We start from the raw sequence: 24,428 nt of genomic DNA, 5'->3' as shown, positions 1-24,428 counted from the left end.
ACTCTGCTGTCACAATCTCGAAGTTCTTAATTTGTAAGCAAGGCGCTTCGCATTTCATCCGCAGTGGGCTCTGCAAATGGTAGAGCCAGTCCCGGGGGAGGGACGGTCCCAGCTCTCCCCTGGCCTCCCAGGCCAACTCGGTGCGAAGTGCCATTTGGGTGGCCAGCAGCAGAGCAGGCCTGGGCACTTCTCAGCTGGGAAGACGTGTCCCGCCACCACTGCCTTTCCAGGTGCCCAGGCCCAGAAGGGAACTTCCGCACTGGACACCCGTGTGTGGGCAGGAAACGATGTGAACACAGTCGATTCCAGCGCCACGCCAGGCCGGCAGGGAGGGTGCGCGTGCGCGCTGGGGACGGTTCCGGGAGGGCGCTGCCGAGGCCGGAGTCCCGCTGAGGCTGGGTCCAGGGGTGGATCTGAGCCCGGGGTGGGGCGGACGCAGGGGCGGGGCGGAGCCAAGGAGGGTTGGGGGCCGAAGCCAAGAGAGGGCTCGCGCCAGGCACGGCTGGGGAGGCTGCGGACCGGGGCTCAGCCCTGGAGGGGCGGGATACAGGTTGGAGCCACGTCCGGGCCAAGGTTCCGGAACGGAAAAGGAGACGAGAGCCCGGGGCAGTGCGGGGACTGTGTGACCTTCTGGAGGGTTCCAGGAAGAGGAGCTGCTCCCTGGAAGCGGGTTGGGCGAAGCCGGTGGGAAGCCGGGCCCACGGTTGCGGGCTGTGCTTGTGGGTTGAGATTCACCCCTCAAAGGTTCTGGGACTGTCCCGGAGATGTGGGAGCACCCCACATAACGAGGGCCGGGAACGCTCTTCCCTGCCCCCAACAAAGCTGCTTCGGTCCTACCCATCTGGCTGGGGGGGCGGGGAGGCCCCTTCCTAGAAACTTCCCTGACTGCATCGGAGGAGGCTCCTAGCTTTTATAGTAACTTGTCACCTGCCTCGTAAGGATGTTTTGAGTATAAAATGAGATCATCAGAGCTCTAGGAAGAGTGCCTTGCACATAATGAGAACCCAGTAAATGTCAGTGTTATTATGCAGAGTTTGCTCGTAAGTTCACTGTCTCGCTCCCTGTGTTGGATCCTCAAGGCCAGGCACCAGTCCTGGCATGTAGCAGAAGCTCAACAAACATTGTCAGATGAGTGACTGAGTGAGTGAATGAAGCGAGTTCCTAGCATCCCAGGCGGAGCCTGGCACTGCCCAGTTCCCGGGCATCAGAGAGGTGGCTGTCTGTGTTGGGCAGGAGTGTCTCCCAATAACCTGTTCACCCCAGCGAAGTCGGGGAAGCTCCCAAGCTCATCCTCCCGGATCTTCAGAGCCCAGGATGGAGATGGAGTGGTGCACCCTTGGGCCTTGGAAAGTGCCAGTTCTCACCCCCACCTCATTCACGGGTTCATGTACACAATGTCAAGTTCAAGACCTTCCCCATTCCACCCTTGTCCTCCTCAACCCTTCCCATGACCCTCAGGATCATCCCACCTCCTCGAATTATAGCTCTTGCCAGGTTTATTGCAGGCATGCATTCAGGGGTCTTCCGCACCGGACTGGGTCACCAGTGAATCCCGCCTGTTTCTCTCTGTGGCCCTAATTTTGTGCCGGGAACCACGATGGGGATGAGGCAGGCAGCAGTGAACACGACAAGCAGGTACCAGGCGAGAGCCTCCCGAACGGAAACCTTTCAGCCCACGAGATGCCGGGGGAGCAGGAGCTCAGCTTGCTGGAAAACACGGGGAAAGGGCATTTCAGGCGAGGGCAATGACAAAGTCAAGACCCCTGGGGTAGACATACACTTGGCTTGCCAGAGAGCCTGGAGACTAAAGGACAAGGGGAAGGAGGTTGGAGCTGAATTAGAGAGGTGGGCAGGGGCCGACATGGTGAGGTCTTACCACGGAAGAGGAGGTGGGCCTTATCCCCGGTGCAGAGGCAGTCATCGGAGGTGGGGTCTGATTTGGGCCCGTGAGAACGCCGAGTGGAGGAGCGGCAGGGAGCCCTGCGATGAGCCTGGTGCGGGCGGCAGCGCCGGGTGGGAGGAGGCGCGGCTGGGAAAGAGTTCGGCAGGGCAGGAGGGAAGGATCGGGGTATGCTTCGGGAACCAGCACATCGGGCGGCTCGCGGGGCAGGCTGGGTGACAGCATGTGCATAGTGCGGCGGGCAGGGGAGGGACGAGGGCGCTCGAGGGTGACTCCTAGGTTTCTGGAAGATGGAGGAGGCACGGCCGAGGCGGGGAGGCAGGAGAGCAGCAGGCTGGACAGGGTCTGCGTGGTGGGAGCAAGAGCTCAGTGTGGGACGCTGTAAGTTTGTGATACCTATTAGTCATCCGGGGGAGGTACCAAGTGATGACGCGTCTGCGAGTGTGCCAGCTGGACAAAGATGGGGTTCCACTCCTCTTCCACTGTCTCTCTCTCTGAGCCCCAGGCTGGCACAGTCTGGGCGCTGGACAAAGGTTTGTTGAGAGAAGGAATGACTGAAGCCAACCGGAAAAGGCGAATTTACAATCGACTTTCCTTCAACCACCAGAGGGCAGCACCACCCCAAGACACTGCCTCCCCCAAACCAGAAACTGGCACTACCTCCCGGAACCCAAGGGCTAACCAACCTTCCACCAGTTAGGGCTTCCAGGAGCCACTTTCCAGGGCCAGCGACTCCACGAGCGGCACGCTGGAGACCGTCCCTCTCGAACGACCCTGGCTTTAGGCCCATGGGGCCTGCAGATTGGACTGTGGGTGGGAGAGGCAGCCTGATTTTCCAGGGCGGTGGGGGAGGGGAGGGCCACCCCCCGGCAGCCCCATGGCTGGCATTTGAGAACCCACAGAGACTCTGGTCTGACGAGTTCGTCAGGAAGAGCATTTGGAATTGGGGCCGCTCCAGGACACCCAGGCCAGTGCGCACCCACAGTCAGAGTGCCGAAGAACCGAACCGGAGAGGGGTCGGAGGGAGGGAGCTCAGGGGCCTCCCGCGGCCGCACTCTGTGCGCCTCTGAGCCTGCTCTGCCCCGAACCCCAGGTGCTGCCGCGGGCCGAGGGGCTCGTGCGCCCAGTCACTCATCCCCCCCTCAAATGTCCGTTAGGCCTTTGTCTGTCAGGTTGCATGCGTGGTGGGCCCTGCGGACAAGAGACTAAACTGGGAGCATCAGCTACAGCTGGAGATGGTATAGACCTTTTTTCTCTAAAAAAAAATTCTTATTTTATTGATTTTAGAGACAGGGAGAAACAATCAGTCGTTCCGCTTGTTTTATGCATTCATCGGCTGCTTCTTGCAAGAGCCCTGTCTGGAGACCGAACCCACAACCTTGGTGTATTGGGACCATGCTCTAACCAGCAGAGCTACCCCGCCAGGGCTAGTACCTTTTTTTTCCCCCATACATTAGCATTTCCAACATCGGGATGCATTTTCCAATTGATGCAAACATTTAATAAAGCTTCGCCACCCCCCACTGTCAAAAACGCAACACGATGTACTTTGTAATCCATGCCGTTTTCGAATCAAGGGGCTAAGTGGTGAGTGCAGAACCAGAGAGGTACGTGATAGGTGGGGAAGCCGGAGAAGGCTGCCCGGAGGAGGTGGGTCTTCTCGGATGAGCCGCAGTTCACCAGGGACGTGGATGCGCAGAGGGCTTCCGGGCACAAGGAAGAGCAAAGGCACGGAGGGGAGGGCTGGTGGGTGGGCGGGGGAGGGACCTTGGGTGCAGTCACCTGAGGCCCGGACTTGCCGGTTTAGGGACTCGTTCCCCTGGTTTGTTCCGGGCAGAGTCAGTGGGGGTCTGGAGGTCCCTCTGGCCTGGAGTGCTGCTTCTGGGCAGTGACGCCATCAAATCTAGATCGGGGAAGAGGCATCTCTGGTCAGGGGCCACATCAGGGCAGCAGCCACGGGGATCCTGAGAAGCAGGGAGTTTCGAGAAGATTCTCAGGAGGCCAGACAGCGGGGTGTGGTGGTGAACTAGATTAGGGCAGGGGAAGAGGGAGGGGCCGAGGCTGCCGCCTGGAGTCTTGGCCCCGGTGTCTGAGTGGATGGCGGTGCTACCCACGCAGAAGGGCCCCTGCTCTGAGGTGCTCTGGCTGCAAGGTCTGCTGGGGCTGACCTCAGAGGGCAGCCTGACACAGGCAAGGGGACGGTCTCCCTGCTTCGTAAAAGGGTCCCAGTTACCGTACCTAGGACTGGGAGAGGACCTTGTCACCTGGGAAAGCAGAGGCTCTAGAGATGGCCATGTTGAGATAAGGGGGTGCTACTTTGAAACACATGGGTCACCCCTCACGACCCCTTGGGCTCCCCCCAGTGAGTTTCCCTTGCCAGGCAGCCGTGGGACCCCGGGGCCCTTCCAGCATGAGGGAGGTTGGACCCCACGCTGTGGACCTAGGATGATTCCGTCACGAATCCATGGTTGTCTTGGAGTGCGGGCCAGAGGCCTGGGTCTGCAAACTGGGTCAGGGAGGGCAGGGGCTCGTGCAGTGTCCTGGGTCCTGAGCAGGGGTCCTGGGGCCGGGACTGGGCCTGGGGACTGCGCATGGGGTGATCCTGGAGTCCGACTGCCGCGGGCAGGTGCCAGGTCCGTGGTGACCTGCTGAGGGTTCTAAGTTCAGCCTGGGTCCTGGTTGGAGGTCCCGGTGCTGGGTTCTTGGCATTGGGTCTAGGACCCCGATCTGATGATGCTGGTCCGAGACCAGGTCTGAGCTCTTCCTCCAAGTCCAGGGTTAACGGTCTTGACAGTGGTCTGGGTCTGGGGTTGGAATCCAGGTTGGAGGGTCAATAACCAGGATGAGATGGAGACCACGATCAGTGTTGGAGGTCATGGTCCGAAATCTGGATGTGGGATCCTGGTGGGGATCTGGGGTCTGCTGCCAGTGTCAGGGTCTGGCTGTGGAGTTGGGGGACCCACGGTTGTGACCCAGAGCCTGAGGTTTGGGGCTGGATTCAAGGTCTGGGTCCCGGATCCTGCTTGGAGTCTGGGGTCACCATGTTACCCAGGGCTGGTGTCAGGTCGCGCACTGCGTCCCAGATCAGGGAGTCAGGGACTGTAGTCAGGGACTGTAGTCAGGGACTGTAGTCAGGGTCTGAGACGCAAGTCCCTGGGGTCATGTTCTGAAGTGCAGTGTCTCGTAAGGGCCGTGGTCTATTGCGGAGTCCGAGATCCGAGTTGCGATCGGATTGAGGGGGTCGAGGTCTGAGTGCAGCGTTTTCTTCCGTTGTGCCCCAGGTCTGGGGAAGGGCGGTGGGTCTCGCTCGCCCGCCCGGGGTTGGGGTCCGCGGTGGGACGGGTCTGAGATGGGGTCTGCGTGGCCGCGGGGGGTCAGGCCGGGTGCAGCCCGCGCGGCCTCCAGGGGGCGCCGCCGCCCGCCCGTCTGGCCCCTCGCGGGCTCGCTGGCGCTGTGCGCGGCAGGCGGGGCCGGAGGCGGCTGCGGCTCCGGGGCGCGGGCGGCGGCGGCGGCGGCGGCGGCGGCCCGACTGCAGTCCCGGCGGGAGCGGAGCGAGCCGGGGCCGGGCCCGAGCCGGCGCCATGGGGCGGCGCCGCCTGTGAGCCGCGGCGAGCGGAGCCGCGGGCGCCGAGCGGGGCCGGGCGGGCGGCGGCGCCCGAGGCCGACGGAGCGGCCGGGCCGGGCCGAGCGCGCCGAGGCGAGCGGAGCGGAGCGGAGCTGAGCGGCGGGAGAGGCCGCCGCCGCCGCCAAGATGGCGGACCTGGAGGCGGTGCTGGCCGACGTGAGCTACCTGATGGCCATGGAGAAGAGCAAGGCCACGCCGGCCGCGCGCGCCAGCAAGAAGATCCTGCTGCCCGAGCCCAGGTAAGTCGGCCGCCGGCTCCTCGGCCGGGCGCCCCGGCGCGGGGACGCCGCAACCCCAGACCGCCCGGGCGCTGTCCCGTGACCCCTTCTGCCCCAGCCACCGCTCCGGGGCCGGCAGCCCTGACCTGACCCCTGCGACCCAGGCCCCGTGCACCTGACCCTCGAGCGCCCCAACGCCAGGGCTTTCCAGCCCGGCTGCCTCCCGACCAGCCTCAGTGCCCCCTGCCCCGCCGCTCGGCCTCCCGGTGCCCTCCCGCACTCCGCCCGGCCCTCGTCTCTGCCTTCTCCCGGAGGAGCCCCGCGCACCCTCCATCCTCCTCCGGGCAGCCCTTGGTCCCTCCACAGCCCCCTCCTCCGCCTCCTACCATCTCCCCGGCCTGACAGTATTGCCCATCATTCTGCTGCCCCTACACCCAGCCCGTCTCCCCTCGGGGTTCCTCTGCGTCCACTCTCAGCCCCTTCCGGTGGACACTTGTGTGAGATTTGGGGGAGACAGAAGTCTTCCCCACCCTCCGATGGGTCCCTGGCTTTGGGGGTCGGTGTGGTGGGGAGCAGGGTGTGGTGTGTGCCCCAGCCGGGTGGGGGAGGCCCCCCACTGCCCCTCTTCCCTCCTCCGGTGGGCCCTGCATGTGGTGCCCTGTGGTGCTGCCTGCTGGGGACATCGCAGCACCCCTGCGGCAGCTGGACCACGCTGCCACCTCTCTGTGAGACAACTGATGTCATCAGACCTGGTATCAAAGTTTAAGCTGCATGCAGGGTGTAAGAGCGGGAGTGTACGGGATACGGGTGGTAACTGAGGCTTGTCCGGCGTGTTGTGGCTTCGAGAGCGCTTTCCCTGTGTTTGAGCCTCGTGGCCACCCACGGACAGGTAGGACGGGTGTGGTTTTGGCCCGTCGGAACAGGTGGGGCACCTGAAGCCCCAGAGGTGGGTGGCCTGCTCTGGGTCACAGGTACTCCAGGGTGGTGCCTGGCTACCAGATCAGGGCTTCCGGCTCCCAGTCCCACGTTTCTCCCGTCACTGTGGCCGGGGCTGGGACCTGGCTGCTCTGCACCTGTATCTGTGAGAGCTGTGTGCCCACTACGATTTCTCGTGTCACCTGGCGAGGCCAGCCTCAGCAACTCCCCCATACCTGCCCTAGAGCTGGCATTGCTGGTCCCGGGCAACCCAGGAGCCTGGGCCTGTCCTAGCTGTCGTGGTCTTATCATGTGACTTTGGGCAGGTCCCTTCTTGTTTCTGGGCCTCGATTTTCTCGTCTGTGAAATGTGGATGGTGAGGCATAAGGCTGTGACTGTGCAGCGCCCCGAGTCCTTGATGCGGGGCCCAGAGCTGCACGGGGTCCCGTGCCCTGGCCCGCCGTGTCTTCCTCGGGGCCTGCTCGCCGGGTTTCGGGTTGACTGGACGCCGGGCCTGGGAGAGGAAAGTCGGTCTGCTTTCCGAACAGGCCGTTAGGGCCTTTTTTTTTTTTTTTTTCTAGACATTTGCAATCAGATTTCTCAAAACAGGAACCAGACTGACTGTCAGCTGGGGGCTGTCCAGGGAGCAGTGACAGTTGGAACAAAAACGAGTTCAGAAATGACAAAGCCACGAGGGAGGAAACGGGGGAGTTGGCCTCCGGGGCTTGCAACGGTTCTCCTCGCTGGCCGAGACCTCAAGACCCCCCGGCAGGTCGGAGTTCTGCAAAGCTGCGTGAGGCGGGGCCTTTTCTGGAACTCGCTGCCTTTGGGCAATCTCTCCCCAGCATGCATTGCTCCCGAAGGGGCCCCACCTTGGGCTGGCCCTGCAGGTGTCAGCACCCCGAGAAACGAGACGTTCCTCTTCCCCTATCCTCTTTACCGTCTGCGGCAGCGATGGCGGCGACAGGGGTGGCGGTGGAAAGCGTAATAATTTATTATTTATTTTGACATCTGTCATCTCAGTTGATCCAAAAGCCGGCGTGTGACGTTGGCAAGGCCACCACCCTCGCCTGTAGCAGCTGCTGGGGAGCCGCCCGCTCTGTGCCGTGTCCGACGCCAGGGCGGCCGTGGGCTTGAGGCAGGAGACTGGGGGCCCGGGGCTGTGGGCGCGTGTACGGGGTCCCCCGCCGGCACCATGGTGCTGGGGGTACTGCCCACTTCTGTGAGACGGACCAGAGGCTCTAGGCAGTGAGTGCCCTGCGGTGGGCCGAGGCCAGGAGGGGCTGCCCCCAGAGCCCAGGCCCCTTGCACCCGAGGACACGCTGGCCTTCGCTCTCCGCTTCCCACACCCAGCGGGTCGGACGCCTCCTGCCCCGGAGAGTCATTACGGCTGTATCGTTGCCTGGCACTTCCCAGTTTGCAAAGTGCTTTTCACTCCATTTATCCTTTTCATGGCTGTGGGAAGCAGGCACAGCAGGTGATAGTCTTCCATTTAATAGTCGAAGCCACGAAGGCTCAGAGAGAGGAGATTTGGTGATGGGGGTGGGGGAGGGGGGATTGGAACCTGAACTTGGGTTGCTGGACTCCCGGGTGCTCTTCCCGGCTGTGGTTCCTTTTCCTCCGCACACCCTCCACAGCTCTGCTCTCCCCTTGCCCATGTTTTCTGGGATGTGCCGGCCGGCACCCCTTCTCTAGGGAGCCACGGGGCTGGGGAGGCGGCCTGGAGGCAGCAGGGCAGCGTCCAGCGCTGTCAGCCGGCCTGGTCCACGGGCCAGCCCCCCGCCCCATCGGCCGCCCCGGCAAAGCCGTGCCCAGAGGAGGCGGCTCCGCGCCTGGGGCCGCGTCGTCCCCTCGCACCCAAGGGCAGCGTCCAGGAGAAAGACTGTAGCTTGTCCGTGAGGGGGCGCCGTGTGGAGTCGCTCCCACCTGCAGGTGGTCCTTCTCGGCAGCCCCCCCGTGGCTGGGGCCCGGGTGGTGGCGTGGCTGTGCCCAGCTCTGTCATCACCGTTCTGACTTCTCATGGCTGGGGAGCGAGAGCTATAGGGCGCGGGGCGGGGGGGGGTGCCTTCGCTCTGTCACCCTATAGAATCCGGGAAAACGGACCCGTCTCTCCGCCTGCTCGTGGAAGGAAGCAGCGTTGTGCCGCTGGAAGACAGGAGACCCGGCGTCTCATCCTGCTGCGGTGCCCGTGCCGGCTCGGTGGGACCCAGGCACGTCCCTTTTCCTGGCTGGGCCTGCCTCGGCCTCCGTCTCGGGGAAACGAGGAGCTGCGCCTTCCCTGGTGGCCTCTCCGGGTCCACAGGCTGTGCCTCTCCCCAAAGGGGCTGCTCGCTCCCCCCCTTCTCAGCAGCAGCAGCCGCCGTCCTGTAATTATCGCTGTTTGCTTAATATGACCTTGGAGGCCTTGCGTAATTAATCTCCGGGCTCCTGGCTGAGGAGCCCGGCTCGGGCGGTCCCAGGAGGTCCCCCTGCCCTCCCCGGTGACAGCGGCAGTCCCAGCAGCAGATTGTCAGAGCCGGGTGCCTCTTGCAGCCTCCCATTTTCTTGGCTCCTTCCTGGTCCCTCCCCCACGTGGATTTCCTTCCTCCTGCCCTCTCCTGGCTTCCCCGTCTCCCGGACCGGACCGTGCTCTTCCTCTGCCGCCGCCGCTTCGTTCCTGTGAACGCCTGGCCTCCAGGACTTCCTGCCCTCGACGTGTGGGGGGAAGGGGTGCAGGGGATGGCACCCCCCAACTCCTCCCTCCGCGTCTCCATCACCAGCCTTCATTCCTAATCCAGAGCTTTCCACTCTGGTGGCAGCCCCCCCCCGCCCCGCCTGCCCTCGAAAACAAGACCGTCCTCCCTCCAGCAGTCTCCCCCACGGGCCTTGGAAGCCCCTGCGCTCCCCAGCCGTGGGTCTCTGGGCTGTCTTCTCCCATCTGCTCTCCCCTCCCCAGCGCCGCGGTGTCAGTGTTTGTGCCGTGAAGTCGCTCATCTGCCGGCTTGCCCAGGGACTGCGGGAACGCGAGCATCCCAGGCAGGCTGGAATCGGTGTGGGGAGTCTGGGCTCTGTCAGCCCAGGAATAATGTCTCCTGTGAACACCCGCTCAGTCCCCACTGGATTGGTCCCCACTGGCGAGTGGCTGGTGACGTCGGTGCAGGCGCACCCTGCAGCCGGCCAGCGGTCCCTCCTGCCCCGGGCAGGCGCCCAGGTCCGCTCGGTCGAGGGGTTGCGCGCCTGGGCAAGGGGTTCGGGCTGCCGTCACGTGGCCAGGGGACGCTCCTGCCTTGCACCAAACAGCAGCCACGGCCCGAGAGAGTCTTTGGGGAGCACACAAGCTCCCTTTCTTCCTGTGGCCCTTCCCACTCTCCTGCAGCCCCAAGGGGCCGCGTCCCACGCTCATCCCAAGGACGGGGTTACATTCAGTTGTCGCGAAGCTGTTTCAGGTAGGGACACGGAGGCGTCGGGCGGCAGCTGTTCTCAAACTGCAGCGTGCCTTCCGTGCAGCGTCCGCGCGGGCAGGGGAGCCCGGCTCCAGACAGGGTTCCCTGGCGTGGGCAGCACGTGGGGTGGGCGGCTCTGCCCCCCGAGGGGCAGTCCTCTGAGTCGGGGGCCGTCCTGGGCCCGGGGAGGGCAGTCCGGGGGCCGTGGCGCCCTGGGGCTGTGTTGCTGGTGCATCCCGACGCCACCAGAGTGAGTCGCAGGGTGTGGTGTTCGTGTCACATTCGTGGGGAGGCCGTGGCACGTGACAAGGCCGCCGGAGCGCCTCTTCCCGCACACAGCCCACAAGCCGCTCCGTGACCCGGTGCCGCTGGGAACCCGGCCGCTGCGGACCAGGTGTCCACGCCGGGCCTGCGTGCGAGGTGCCCGCTGCTGGGTGTCCTTCTCCCTCCCCGGCTGGGCCCCCCCGCACACAGCTGGCCGTCTCAGTCGGTCTTTGCCGTTTGGTGTGCGTGCCCCGTCCGCGAGCTCTGAGGGCCCTGGCGGCCCCAGGGAGGGTCATTGAGAAATATTTATAAGAAGCCCCAGGGGACTTCCTCCTTGCACTTCCACCGCGGTGCCAGGTTTCCTGGAAACACCACAGAGGAGTGCCCTCGCCTCCCCTCCGCTGGCTCATGAACTGTCACCTCCCAGAGCACGGCAGTTCCGGCCTGGCTGCCCCGGCCCCCACGCCGGTCCCTGGCCCCCACGCCGGCTTGCACGGTCCTGGGATTTCAAGGCTCCGTCGTCCCTGTCGCACAGGTGCACAGGGACCGTGGACCTGGCCCGCCAGGTGCCAGCCAGAGCTGCCCCTGGCCTTCTGGGCTCCCAGGAGAGATGCCACCTGCAGCCCACGGCCGCTGGCAGGTCACCAGCCAGGGCCCCCTGAGATGCTGCCCCCCGCTCTGCCGAAGAGGTCAAAGAGAGGCTCCTGCCTGGTGCGAGGCCCTTTCTCAGGGAGGGTTGGACGAGTTCTGGCCACACGTGCCGTGTGGGGCTCTGGGCGAGCCGCCGGCTCCTCCGAGCCTTGATTCCCTCACTGTCTGCCTGGGAGTGCTTGCCTCTGGCCCGCCCTGCAGTCCCTCCCAGCCCTCGTCGGCCGCCGGCTGTGACCCGGCACGGGAGTCACCTGCGAGGCCCAGAGCAGCCCGCCAGGCCGCCGTGCCGCAGGGCAGGGCGAGGGCTTTTGCTCTTCCTGTGAACCACGTGGTGCCAGAAGGTACCGGAAGTTCTCACCCCCCACCTCCCTGCCTGCCGACCCATCACCCCAACCCGCACTCTGGGCTGAGAGGGAGGAAATGCCCCCCCCCCCGCCAGTGTCGGGCTGGGCCTGCTCCTCGGAGCAGCTGGAGCCGGTGTGAACAGCCCTGGCTGCAGGTGGCCGGGCCGGGCAGGTGGCCGGGCCGGGCAGCTCCCTGCCGCGGTGGGGCGGGCCTCCTGCCGAGGGGCCCTCTGTGCTGTGGCGGGGCAGGTGTTGGCCTCCGCTGGCGCCCCCGGGCCGGGCAGCATGAGTGCGCGAGGCTGGTGTGAGCAGAGCCGTGCAGCAGCCACATGCGTGGCTCAGGCTGCGCTCCTGGGCCGGGCCCCAGTCAGGGCCCCCTCTCCGAGAACACGGCAGGTGCGGGACAGAGACCCCGACGACACAGTAGCAGCTCGTTACAGTCATGGTCATGGTCGGGAAGGAAGCGCAGGCTGCAGGCCCCAGCGGGTGGGCTCCCTCCCGGGGGGCGCTGCCGCCGTGCCCTCTCGGGCCCTTTAAATGGCCGGCACGGTGGGGACGACTCAGCGCTTTGTTGACATCCTCATTTCACGAATGAGGAAACTGGACATTTAATATGGGTGACCTGCCTGGCCTCTGGGGAGGGAGGAGGGGGAAGAGCCATCTGGGACCAGACCTGGGCGCCCCTCGACCACCCACCGGGAGAGCACAGGCAGCCCGAGGCCCGCCCCCAGCCCGCACCTGGGGGAGCCTCCGGGTGCTCCCAGCGGGGAAGGTGCAGCACCCGGCTCCCTTGACCCCCCAAGGTTGGCCCGGGAGCCACCTGCTCCTGTCTTGGGGTTGCTGACTTACTGGGCTCAGGATTGCGGCTCTGGGCCCCCACCGCCCCAGACTCCGCCGGGATCAGGGAGTGGGTGCTAGAGACGAAGGTGACCCACTGTGGGGGGCCGTCACTGCCTCCCGTGCCAGCCCGTGCTTGCCGCCCTGGTGGGAGCGCCCCCCACAACACGTTCTCGCACCTGCCCGCTGCCTCGGCCGCCAGCCCGGGGGGACGGGGGGGCGACAGGAGAGCCCAGCGCTGTCGCTTTGGGGGCCTCCCCTGCAAGGACTCTACCGAGTCTGACCTTGTGTTTGGCTGGGGGGCATGTGTGTTTTATTTAGAAAACATTTTCTTCTTTTTAAGGAAGACAGTGAAGAGCCGTGGGCTGGGGAGAATGCTGCGGCCTCCCGTGCAGGCTCCTGCAGGGTCCGGGGCGGGGGGCGGGGGGCAGCGGGGCCTGGCTGCCAGGGACGCTCAAGTGGGCACCTCGGTGCGTGTGGTTCTCGGCTGCTCCGCAGGGCCACCGAGTCTCGGGGCGGGACGGCTCCCTGGCTGTGGGCGGGCACTCCCATGGCGTCTCCTTTGCAGACCTATCATGCCCGTCTTGCCCGTTCCCAGGAAGCGAGTTTGGGGCTCAGGAGGGCTTTGCAGTGACCATCGCAGGGGCCGTGGAGGGGTCACAGGGACAGGCTGGAGTCGCTCTGCCTGCCACCTGCGTTTCCTGTCTGCACGTCCCCCCCCCCCCCGAGCACCCCTGCCCCCCGTCTCACTGGGTGCCTCCGGGGAGGACGGACGTCCTGTGATGCGTGATCCCTTGGCTGCTTTTTCTCATCCCCTCCCACAGGAATTGGGGGGCTGACGTGGGGAGCCCAGGGCTGGGCCAAGTCCGAGCGCTTGGCCTTTGCGGGGGTGCCTGGGTCCATTCCCCGGACTCCCAGCCGCCTGGTCTCGCCGCCCTGTGAGCCTTTGCCGCCTCGGACTGGCCTTCCCACCGAGCTCGGCCCCGTCGCCCCCGGGCTGTCCCCGTGTCTGAGCAGGAGGCTCCCAGCTGCCCTGGCAGAGCTGGGAGCCCCGGAGCCCCGCGCGGGCTGTGGCCCGAGGCCCCCGGTCCCCAGGCAGGGGGCTCTGCGCTCCTTCCGCAGAGTTGTCCAGTTCCCTCTGTGACCGCGGCGCCCTGGGACTTGGGGTCGGGCCTCCTCTCCCAAGCTCCGTCTGCCCCTGTGTTCTCTTACGTGGCTTTTCCGTGCGCGGCTCAGACACGGGCAGAGGCCTAGGGAGGCCGGGGCCTGGGCCAGCGCATCTCAGAAGGAAAGTGCTGAGTGGGACAGGGCAGGAGTGCCCTTCCTCCGAGCCCAGGCCCCGAGGCTGGGCAGGCTCTGCCAGCGCATGGCCGGCTGCCTTCCAGCTGGCCGTGGGCACCTCCTTCCATCTGCCAGCAGCCGGGGCCTTCCGGCCGCCTGCTTCTTTCTCTCCCTCCTGCCCAGTGTCTTCAGGTCCCTGCGCTTCACTCCTTGCCCAGCTGTTCTCTGCCCAGTGCCCCCGCCCGCCCGCCATGGCTCCTTGCTCCTCCTTGGCCCAGGCCTCCCCTCTGCGTCCTCAGTCCGCCCACCTGCCCTGGGCTGCACCACCTGCTGACGTCCTGTGGGTGCTTGTCCCGCCCTCCCCACAGAGCCTGCCCCGACGGCTGGGACATCCCTCCCTTCCCGAGTCTCCTCGGACCGACCAGGTCCCACTCGGGCTCTGGCACAGGCTGTCCAATGTCACAGAAGCAGGACTCGTGCCCCGGGAGGGCCTGCCTGGAGGACGGGGGGGCGGTGCAGGGCCCCTCGCCTTACGGTGGGTGGTGGACAGCAGGCCCCGGGGGCCATGGCCCCGCGCTGGGCTATGAGAGGGGCAGCCCCAGAGCCTGGACCGCTCGTTATCCCCAGACCCCGAGGGTCACGGGAGCCTCACGCGGTGCCAGGTGTGACTGCCAGCGTGGCCTGCAGTGCGGGTGGCCAGGAGTCTCCCTCAGGGGCCCGGCCCAGCGAGGGCCGGATGTGACTGCCGCTGGCCACCACGACAGGCAGGCCTGCAGGGCTGGACAGCAAGTGGCCCGGGAGAGGGGGGAGGGGACAGAAAGGTGTGTGTGAGTCATGAACCAGAGGGGCCCGTGTCACTTCCCCAGGCAGCGCTCAGTGGTGGTGGCCGTGGGACAGGTGGGCGGGAGCGTGGGTCTGGGCGCCAGCCCCCCCACCCCGCTGCTGCTGCAGCCCAGGGGCAGGTGCGAGGGACCCCAGAACCGAGGCTTGGCTTTGTTTTTGTTTTTTTAATGGTTTTTAAAAGTCGAAGCGTAGTTCCTGTAACATAACATTTGTCGCCGTAAAGGCTGCAGGCAAGTAGGTTTTAGCGCACTCGCCGGGCCGTGCAGCTCTCCCCGCCACCGCGAGGTCCCGCGGCCCCCGCACCTGCCCAGAGACAGATTCGCATCTCGCATCCATGAGCAGCCCCCCGCCCCAGCCCTTGGCACCCCCCGATCTGCTCCCTGCCTCTGTGGGTGCGCCTGTTCTGGACACGCCGTGTGAATGAAACCATACGCCGCGTGGCCCGTGGCGACTCTTTCTCGCCCAGCAGAGCGCTTTCAGGGTTCGCCCGGGTTGTGACTCGGTCGCCTCTCGCTGCGGCTCCCACGGCCGGGACGGGTCTCCCGTCATCTGCTGGTGGGGGAGGCCTGGCTTCGGAGGTTTGGCCACGTCCCCAAAGCCAGCACGAGGGACCACACTTCTGAGCGGCCACCTGCCGGCTGGCTGCCCTAGCTTTGGGGCGCAGAGCCTCAGGGGGCAACGCAGAGGCTTCCTTGGGTCCCTCTGGTGTGACTTTCCTGGAGGGAGCAGTGACCCCCGCCAGCAGGGCCTGTGGCCACTCTGGACTCAGGGGCAGAAGGCAATGGCCTTCCAGGGAGGTAGGGCCCGGAGGCCCGACAGGCACCCTGGGGGCGGCGGGTCACCACGGCCCCTCTGTCTTCCAGCATCCGCAGTGTCATGCAGAAGTACCTGGAGGACCGGGGCGAGGTGACCTTTGAGAAGATCTTCTCCCAGAAGCTGGGTGAGTCCAGCGAGGGCCTCGCCGGCCCCAAGGGCGGGGGTGTGGAGGCAGGAGGACCCTGAGGCTGGCTGCCCGGAGGTGCGCCCCCTCCCGTGCCACCCACCGGGGCGGGACGGCCAGCGAGCCCTTGGGTGACAGCAGGGCCATGCCGCCCAGCCCCTGGCTGTCGGCCCAGGGAGCCCTGTGAAGGGGAGGGAGCCCAGCAGTCTTCCAGGGCCACCGGGGAAGTTCCTCCTTTGGGGTTTTTGTTTTCGAGAGTTGCAGCTTCCCCTTGGCGCAGGCACGGCTGGTAGAGCTGACAGGAAGGGGCGGGGCTCTTCCTGTGGCGCCCGCCTCGCTGTGGTCGGCCGCCCCGGCCCCCGTGGGCACTCTCCGTGAGCTGCTGGCTCGAGCTGGCCTGGTCCTCCGTTCCAGCCCTCCAGGGCCTGTCGTCTTAGAGCGGGGACCTGGCCTAGGGCATGGCTGGGGCAGCTCTCAGGGAAGCCGGCTGCAGCCGCACACGGCTCTGGTTCTCCGGCCTGCTCTCCGGAGAACGGGTCTCGGCTCTGGCAGGGGAACAGCCTGACCTGGTGCAGCCAGGCCTGGAGGTCAGGCTTGGAGAGCCGTGTGTAAGGCAGCACAACCCTCGGGTCCCCTGCTTGTGCTGTGTGAGCTCGGGCACATTGCTTTACCTCTCTGAGCCTGCCGGTGCCCTCACCTGGGACCTGCTGCTCAGGAGCCCCGCTCCCCGGGCCTGTGGGAAGGCCCCTTGTCCCCCCCGGGAAGCCCTGTCTCCAGTCACTCAGAGACACAGTACTGAGGCGCCAGGCCTCCAGAAGCGATGGCCACACACTCTGCAGAGGTGCCCGGGCCGTGGGGTCAGTGCCCCCAAAGAGGCCTAGAGAACCGCCCCGCGCTAGCTGGTCTCCCAGGTTGGGCTGGAGGGTGCGGGGCCCACCCCTGCTTTGCCCTCCACCCCTGCTCTGATCAGGGCCAGGCCTCAGGCGCCCACTCCCTGGGAGGGGCGAGACCTGGCCCCTCCGGGTCTTCTGTGAGCCCCACTGCCGCCCGTGTCACCTCCCCCCTCCCCCGGGGCCCATGCCCTTCCTGGCCCCACTCCCCAACCCGCCCTTCCCAGGACCTGCCACGGGGTCGATGAGCCCCACGTTCTCATGGCTGCCACGTAACACCCGCCCACCACACCCCCCTGAGCCTCAGTTTCCCCAACTGGATCGGAACTCCCTGTCCGCCTGTTTCTCGGGGCTGCCGTGTAAAGCAGCCAGATGACGGCAGGGTCCGGGGGGTCCAGGGAGAGGGGGTGGCCCCTTGCAGGCCACCTTCGTCCCCCCCGGACTGCACTGAGAGGGCAGGGGGTCCGGGCACCAGAGCCCACCCCTGGCCTTGGCCTCACCCCGGCCCCTGCCACTTCCTGGCCACCACCTGAGGAAGCAGAGTATGGGAGGGGTACAGGTGCAGGCACCCCGGCCCCGCACCCAAGGGTCTTCCGTGGGCGGCAGCCTCCCACGCCGTCTTGCCCAGCCCCTGCCTGAGGCAGAGACCGCCTCCGCCCCCTCCTCGGGCAGCTCTGCCCCGGCCGGGGAGCGCCCAGCCCGCCCCGCCCTCGGTGACGGGACACCTCTGCGGAGGCGTGGCCGGTGTGACCCCGAGCTTGTTTGCAGGCTACCTGCTCTTCCGAGACTTCTGCCTGAAACACCTGGAGGAGGCCAAGCCCCTGGTGGAGTTCTATGAGGAGGTGAGGCCAGCCCTGCTCTGCCTGCAGAGGGGGCACGAGGTGGTGGGGCTGCTCCCATTGACTCTGTGGGGTGCCTGGCGGTGGCACCGCTGGGCTCTGCCGGGCCCAGGGTCACCCTCGGGGATCTCGTCCCCCAGATCAAGAGATACGAGAAGCTGGAGACGGAGGAGGAGCGCCTGGCCTGCAGCCGGGAGATCTTCGACATGTACATCATGAAGGAGCTGCTGGCCTGCTCGCACGTGAGTGCCCCCCGCCCTGCGTGCCGACCCGGGGCGACCCGGGCGCCGGGAGGGGGCCAGAGGACCCCGCAGAGGGTTCACAGCCGCCTCTGTCTTCTCCAGCCCTTCTCGAAAAGTGCCATCGACCACGTCCAGAGCCACCTGGTGAAGAGGCAGGTGCCTCCGGATCTCTTCCAGGTGTGTGCTGAGCGCATTCCCCCTGCCTCCCGGCCCGGCCCGGGTCACCTGGGCCCCGGGCACGGGGCTGATGGGCTCCCCGTCGGGCACAGTCACATCCTCCGCCTCCCCCCTCCCCCCCCCGCAGCCCTACATCGAAGAGATCTGTCAGAACCTCCGGGGGGACGTGTTCCAGAAGTTCATCGAGAGGTGAGAGCGGGGTGCACGCGGCGGGGGGGGGGGGCAGGAAGAGGCCGTCCTGAGGAGGGGTGTGGGTGCTGTGGAGGGAGAAGCCCCCTGCTCTAGGCCCTGGGCTCACCTGCACCCCAATACAGGGGCTCCTGAGGGGTCAGGCCCGGTCATCGCCTGGTCCCCCCTGTCTCAGCACCGGGCCTGCCCAGGGGATTCTCCAGGGACCAAGGGGCCACCCGTGAGCCCTTTCCTCTGCCTGGCACCCTGCTGGGCATCTCTGGGCCAAGAAGCATCAGGAGGTGGTAGGGGCAGGCACCAAAGGACACACTGTCCCCCTGCCCCCCACCCTTACGGCCAGAACCCACCCAGTGGGTGGGAATCGTGGGCAGATCTCAGCTCGCAGTAAGGAACAGTTTTCGTAGGGTCCCAGCTCCCTAGCCGTGGCGTGGGGGCTTCACGGGGAGTGAGCGCCGCATCGCTGGGGGTGTGCAAGCGGGGGTGCGATGAGCACCGTCGGTGTCGCGGTGGCAGGAAGTCTGAGTCAGGCCGGAAGACCTCCTCACCGGGCTTACCTGCCCCCGGCAGGGAGGCCGGCACAGGTGGCCAGGCCCCGCCTGGCTGGCGCTCGGGATCGGGGCCCAGCTCGGGGCGGCCGTGCTCCTGGGCAGTCCCAGAAGAGGACACCGGGGCTCAGGACCCCCCCAGGGAATGGCGGTGGAGTGGGGCGGGTCGCATCTGGCACTATTCCCCTTCTGAAACTCGCCTGAGGCCAGGGTCTTCTCTTCCAGCGATAAGTTTACACGGTTTTGCCAGTGGAAGAACGTAGAACTCAACATCCACGTGAGTGGGCTGGGTGGGTGTGGGAGCCGGGCCCCAGGGCTGGGCAGGTTGGGGCGCCTGCCCTTCGACCCCCCCTCCGGGGGGTGGCTGTGGGGTCAGGGCCAGGCTCCCTACGGGGGTGGCTCGAGGCAGGTAAGCCTGTGGTGAGGGCAGCCCTGGGAAAGGGGGCCCCGGGCAGCCTGCAGTGACCCCGGCCATTTCCGCTCCCGCAGCTGACCATGAACGACTTCAGCGTGCACCGCATCATCGGCCGAGGGGGCTTCGGCGAGGTCTACGGGTGCCGGAAGGCCGACACGGGCAAGATGTGAGCGCCCACTTGGCCGCGTTGGGTCGGATGCCAGAGGGAAGGGAGGGTCCTGGGGCTGCCCCAAAGCCACTGGTGCCCATGGGAGAGCTCCGGGGGCCCCAGGGTGCAGGTGGCAGGGGCCGGAGTGGGCAGGCCTCTGCAAAGGGACATGTGCCTGCTGTTGGTCCTGCACCACTGTCCCCTCCCCCGTCTGTGCTTGTGCCGCTGCTCCCCGGAGCCCCCAGCCCCCAGCCCACCAGCACTTCCTCCCACCCTCGCTCTGTCTCCGCATGTCATAAGCTTGTCGGGGTGTCCACTCTTTCCCAACGGAGCCCCGAGGACTCGCTCCACCCCTAGCCCTGGGCCCCAGAGCAGCCTTGGGCCCTGCACTGCAGGCGCCTCTGGACTTGACCCCCTGACCCCCCGCCCCCGCCCCCCAGGTACGCCATGAAGTGTCTGGACAAGAAGCGCATCAAGATGAAGCAGGGGGAGACCCTGGCCCTGAACGAGCGCATCATGCTGTCCCTCGTCAGCACCGGGGTGAGCTGGGGTGGCCGGCCCCCCACCCCCCGGGGCGCCTTGGGCTCTGGGGCCTGGGGATGCGCCTCGGCTGACCCTTTCCCCCGCCACATCCCGCCCCCCCCCGCCAGGACTGCCCGTTCATCGTCTGCATGTCGTACGCCTTCCACACGCCGGACAAGCTCAGCTTCATCCTGGATCTCATGAACGGTGAGCGTGCGTTCCGGCCACGGGCGCACCGGCGGGGTGGGGGGGCGCCGTGGTGGGGACCGGGGTGGGTGCTGAGCGCTGCCTCCCGCAGGCGGGGACCTGCACTACCACCTGTCGCAGCACGGGGTCTTCTCCGAGGCCGACATGCGCTTCTACGCGGCGGAGATCATCCTGGGCCTGGAGCATATGCACAACCGCTTCGTCGTCTACAGGGACCTGAAGGTGAGCCGCGGCCCGCCCCTCCGCTCCCGGCACCGCCCAGCAGGGGGCGTGGCGTTCCTCCCCGCTGCGCCCTCCTGCCCACCGAGCCGTTTTCCATATTCAAACTGTGTGTGATTGAGGGGAGGAGGTCAAGACCTTGCCGGGGCTTGGTGCCCGGACACCCGTCACCCTCTGGAGTGAGGGCAGCGACCCCGTAGGCATCTCGCCTGGCTGGGCACTGCCTCGCTCACGGGCGTCCCCCGCCCCCGCAGCCCGCCAACATTCTGCTGGACGAGCACGGCCACGTGCGCATCTCGGACCTGGGCCTGGCCTGCGACTTCTCCAAGAAGAAGCCCCACGCCAGTGTGTGAGTGCCCGGCCCCCCCCTGCCCCCCCGCCCCCCCACACCCTCTGCCGCACCTGCTCACGGCGTCTATGCTTCCACAGAGGCACCCACGGGTACATGGCGCCGGAGGTGCTGCAGAAGGGCGTGGCCTACGACAGCAGCGCCGACTGGTTCTCCCTGGGCTGCATGCTCTTCAAGCTGCTTCGGGGGTGAGCGGGCCACCCCGGGTGGGCGGGTGGGCGGGACTGGACTGGACGGAGCAGTTCTGCCCCAGCCGGGGTTGGAGGCCGGTGGAGGAGCCCACAGCTGCCTGGACCTTAGGAAGGGCACCACCCTCGGGCTTTGGACAAGGATCGTTGATGCTACCTGCCTCAGTTTCCCCGTTCCTGCCCTGTGACCTGAGCCTTGGCCTCTCTCGCCCAGGCACAGTCCGTTCCGGCAGCACAAGACCAAAGACAAGCACGAGATCGACCGCATGACGCTGACCATGGTGAGTGGGGGGCCGCTGCCCAGCGAGCGGGGCAGGAGGGTCCCCAGCGGGCCGCAGTGGGGCTGCAGCCCCCGTGGGTATGGGTCGTGCACTCTTGGTTCTCACCAGCAGCAACCTCAGGCTGCCCATCCCCTCTCTGGCCTCCTATAGGGCCGCCCCACACTGTGCTGTCAGAGCAAACATGGCTGAGGATGGCAGTTCGGACGCGGGGCCTGCCTCTCCTCTGCTCTTCCTCGGCCCCTGCTAATGAGCATCTCACGCCCCCTCCCCCTCCCCGCAGGCCGTGGAGCTGCCGGACTCCTTCTCCCCCGAACTCCGCTCCTTGCTGGAGGGGCTCCTGCAGAGGGACGTGCACCGGAGGCTGGGCTGCCAGGGCCGAGGGTGAGTGCTGGGCACTGGGGCCACCGCCCAGCCGGGTGCTGGGCAGGCAGCGTGCTGTGGCCTCCGGGCCCCTGCAGGGGGGCTGCTGGGGCTGCTGGGGCTGCTGGGGCTGCTGGGCCTGCGCCTTTGAGGAACTCGCAGGTTGGGGCGCAGCCAGCTCTGCGTCCGGCGTCCTCGGGGTGCAGCTGCTGGAGCCAGCTGGAGACTGGCTTCCGGAGAGAGGCCCTCGTAACAGAGATGCGATGATAATGATGATGACAGCAGCTTTTGGTGTTTATTAAACATTTACTAAGTGCCAGGCGCGATGTCGCAAGACGTACAATACTAACACTCACCACAGCCCCGAGGCGCGGGAACTCCTATCCTCCCCCGTCCGGCGATGAGGAAACAGACTCAGGTTTAGGGAACTTGCCCAGGGTTGCACCGCCGGAAAGTGGCCGAGCCGGGAGTCCGCTGGGGCCACCTGCCCCACAGCCGGACACGGCCCCTGCCCAGATGACCGGGGTCTCCCCCACTCCCCCCACAGGGCCCAGGAGGTGAAGGAGAGCCCCTTCTTCCGCTCCCTGGACTGGCAGATGGTCTTCTTGCAGAAGGTAACAGTAGGGGCCAGGGCTTGTGGGGCGCGCTGAGCCCCGGCCCGGCCCACGCTGACACCCGGCCCTGTGCTCTCGCAGTACCCGCCCCCACTGATCCCCCCGCGTGGGGAGGTGAACGCCGCCGATGCCTTCGACATCGGCTCCTTTGACGAGGAAGACACGAAAGGGATCAAGGTACCGGCCGCGCCTGTCCTTGGGCCTGAGCCCTGAGCCCAGCCGTGGCGCGTCCCTGTGTCCCTCCTCTGCCCCCTGAGACCCTTCGGCCAGCCCTGGCAGCTGCTGGGCCTCAGGCTCCTCGTCCCCACATGTCCCTGGGGGTGGGCCAGATCGTCCTGCCCGGGGGCCCGTGGTGACAAATGTTCCTGCCCCGTCCCCACGGTGCAGTTACTGGACAGCGACCAGGAGCTCTACCGCAACTTCCCCCTCACCATCTCTGAGCGGTGGCAGCAGGAGGTGGCCGAGACTGTCTTCGACACCATCAACGCAGAGACGGACCGGCTGGAGGCCCGCAAGAAAACCAAAAACAAGCAGCTGGGCCACGAGGAAGGTGAGGGTCTGTGGCTGGCGTGGGTGCCCACTGCCCACGTTAGCGAGGAGAGACCGGCTCGGGTTTCGGGAACCCGGCCAAGGTCCCGGCCGGCGAGCAGCCCGACCGGGATTCCAGCCCGGGCGGGGCCTCTCTCGCTCTCTCTCTCGCGGCAGACTACGCCCTGGGCAAGGACTGCATCATGCACGGCTACATGTCCAAGATGGGCAACCCCTTCCTGACCCAGTGGCAGCGGCGGTACTTCTACCTGTTCCCCAACCGGCTGGAGTGGCGGGGCGAGGGCGAGGCCCCGGTAAGGACCTGGGCCAGGGGGGCCGTGGGGCGGGGGCTGGCTGGGGGCTGGCCGGGCCTGTCCTGTGCCCTCACAGCCCCCACCCACCCCTCCCCGCCCTGCAGCAGAGCCTGCTGACCATGGAGGAGATCCAGTCGGTGGAGGAGACTCAGATCAAGGAGCGGAAGTGCCTCCTTCTCAAGATCCGCAGTGGGAAACAGTTTGTCCTGCAGTGCGATGTAAGTGGGGGTGTGGGAGGCTCGCGGGCAGGGGACGGCGAGGGGACGGCGAGGGGACGGCGTGGGGACGGCGTGGGGCCGGCGTGGCCCCGGGCGCCCCGCCTGACGGACCCCCGGGCACGTCGTGTGCAGAGCGACCCGGAGCTGGTCCAGTGGAAGAAGGAGCTGCGCGACGCCTACCGCGAGGCCCAGCAGCTGGTGCAGCGCGTGCCCAAGATGAAGAACAAGGCCCGCTCGCCCGTGGTGGAGCTGAGCAAGGTGCCGCTGGTCCAGCGCGGCAGCGCCAACGGCCTCTGACCCCCGCCCGCCCGCCCGCCTTTTATAAACCTCTAATTTATTTTGTCGAATTTTTATTATTTGTCTTCCCGCAAAGCGGAAAAGGTTTTATTTTGTAATTATTGTGATTTCCTGTGGCCCCAGCCCCCGGGGAGGGGCCCGCTTGCCTCGGCTCCTGCCACCGCCAGCCCAGCCACTCTCCAGCCACCCTCGGCCCTGCTGCCCAGGGGGTGCCTGCCCCCAGCGTCTTCCCGTGGGCGGGGGGAGAGGGGGAGCAGCAGCCCCCGGCAGCCTCTGCCCCTTCCTGGGGACAGTGCCGCGTCAGGCCCCGCGGGCTGTGCCCCGCACCCGTGGCATGGCGGTGTGGCTCGGCGTCCCCGCCCCGGGGGAGGCGCAGCACGGGAAGACTGCCTGACTCTCCCCACCCCGTCCCCTCCTGTGACAGGGACACAGCCCTGCGCTGTCCTGCCTCCGGCCGGTTGGAGGAGGAGCCCTTGTCTCCCCGCCCCCGGGGCCACCGCGGTGACTCGGACCCCTGCCCCCTCACTGGGGAGAGTCCCTGTGTCGCTGGCGGCCTTCATTCCCACCTTCCCCGGACGCTGGGGCTGCGCCAGGAGGGTGGTGTCGGCGGCAGCACCTGCCGCCGCCACAGCCCCGCGCTTCCTCCCGCCCCAAGCGCCTGGGCTCAGGGACCACAGAAAGGCAACTGCGGGTCGTGCCACGCTGGTCCAGCCTGGCCCCGAGGTCCCTCTGTCCCCGGACCGGGCGAGGCCCTGTCCCCCCGGGACCACAGGGGCCAGCCTGGGTGGCCCGGCGGCACAGCGGGAGGGGCCCAGCGGGCCAGCCCTCGCCACCGCAGGCCGGCCAGTGTGCCCCCCGGGCTGCCCGGCCCCCAGCCCTGTGTCCCGTCAGTGCCACCACCCGCAGGGCGCCTCCTCGCCCGCCGCATGCCCCCTCGTGCCCGTCGCGCTGCCGTTCGTGGTGTCGAGCCTTCTCCCCCAGGGGCTGGGTCGGCTCACCCCCCCCATCTGCTCACTCCCTGGGGCGTTTCTTTGCCGATTTTTGAATGTGATTTTAAAGTGGAAAAATGAGACTATGCGTTTTTATAAAAAAATGGTGCCTGACTCCTCGGCTGTGTCAGACTCTTTTGTGCCCAGTGGCCATTCCCAGCCACCCTCGGGCTGGGCCTGAGGGGACAGGGTCTTGCTGGTGCCAGGTCCCGCCCCCCCCCCCCCACTGCCACAGCGGGCGACCAGGGCCAGCCCTCTCTGGGGGGGGGGGCGGAGGCTCCCACTCCCCCTCTTCCGCCCACCCTGCGGAAGCAGACGGGTCTTCTGCCCACTGCCCAGGGGAGCAGGAGGAGGTGCCCGAGTTGGGTCTGAGCGAGCACCGCTGCCCTCAGGCCGCAGCCAGCCTGTGGGCCCTCGGCCTTCTCTGGCTGTGGCCTCCTCCTGGCCTCGCACGGCGCCCCCACTAGCTGCAGGCCTCTCGTCTCCCAAGAGACTCTGGTCGACCTCCTTTTTCTTTTTAAACCTGTGTATTGATTTGAGAGAGAGAGGGAGAGAGACCGATTTGCCATTCCTCTTGCTGATGCACCCATTGGGTGGTCCCTGCCCCTGCGTGTGCCCTGACTGGGGATTAACCCCCGCAGCCCTGGAGAGTCTGGA

The 24,428-nt window shown here is 66.8% G+C and overlaps 1 protein-coding gene across 1 annotated transcript; it reads left to right on the top strand.

The window, feature by feature from the left end:
* Positions 1 to 5,369: 5,369 nt before the first annotated feature.
* Positions 5,370 to 23,885, top strand: GRK2 (G protein-coupled receptor kinase 2). Its single transcript, XM_045855264.1, has 21 exons — positions 5,370 to 5,764; positions 15,164 to 15,240; positions 16,899 to 16,972; positions 17,110 to 17,211; positions 17,314 to 17,388; positions 17,516 to 17,577; positions 18,348 to 18,399; positions 18,612 to 18,703; positions 19,126 to 19,225; positions 19,336 to 19,414; positions 19,506 to 19,636; positions 19,888 to 19,982; positions 20,063 to 20,170; positions 20,385 to 20,451; positions 20,732 to 20,832; positions 21,359 to 21,425; positions 21,507 to 21,602; positions 21,813 to 21,975; positions 22,131 to 22,267; positions 22,372 to 22,485; positions 22,618 to 23,885. Exons 1-21 carry the CDS (start codon positions 5,652 to 5,654, stop codon positions 22,780 to 22,782), a joined length of 2,070 nt encoding a protein of 689 aa, XP_045711220.1. The 5' UTR covers positions 5,370 to 5,651; the 3' UTR covers positions 22,783 to 23,885.
* Positions 23,886 to 24,428: the final 543 nt, after the last annotated feature.

This window comes from Phyllostomus hastatus, unplaced genomic scaffold (assembly GCF_019186645.2).
Source record: "Phyllostomus hastatus isolate PE091 unplaced genomic scaffold, TTU_PhHast_1.1 phas_scaffold_11, whole genome shotgun sequence".
In the NCBI taxonomy this organism is placed as follows: domain Eukaryota; kingdom Metazoa; phylum Chordata; class Mammalia; order Chiroptera; family Phyllostomidae; genus Phyllostomus; species Phyllostomus hastatus.
Note: the sequence above shows the minus strand (reverse complement) of the source record. Positions and strands in the feature narration are given on the sequence as shown.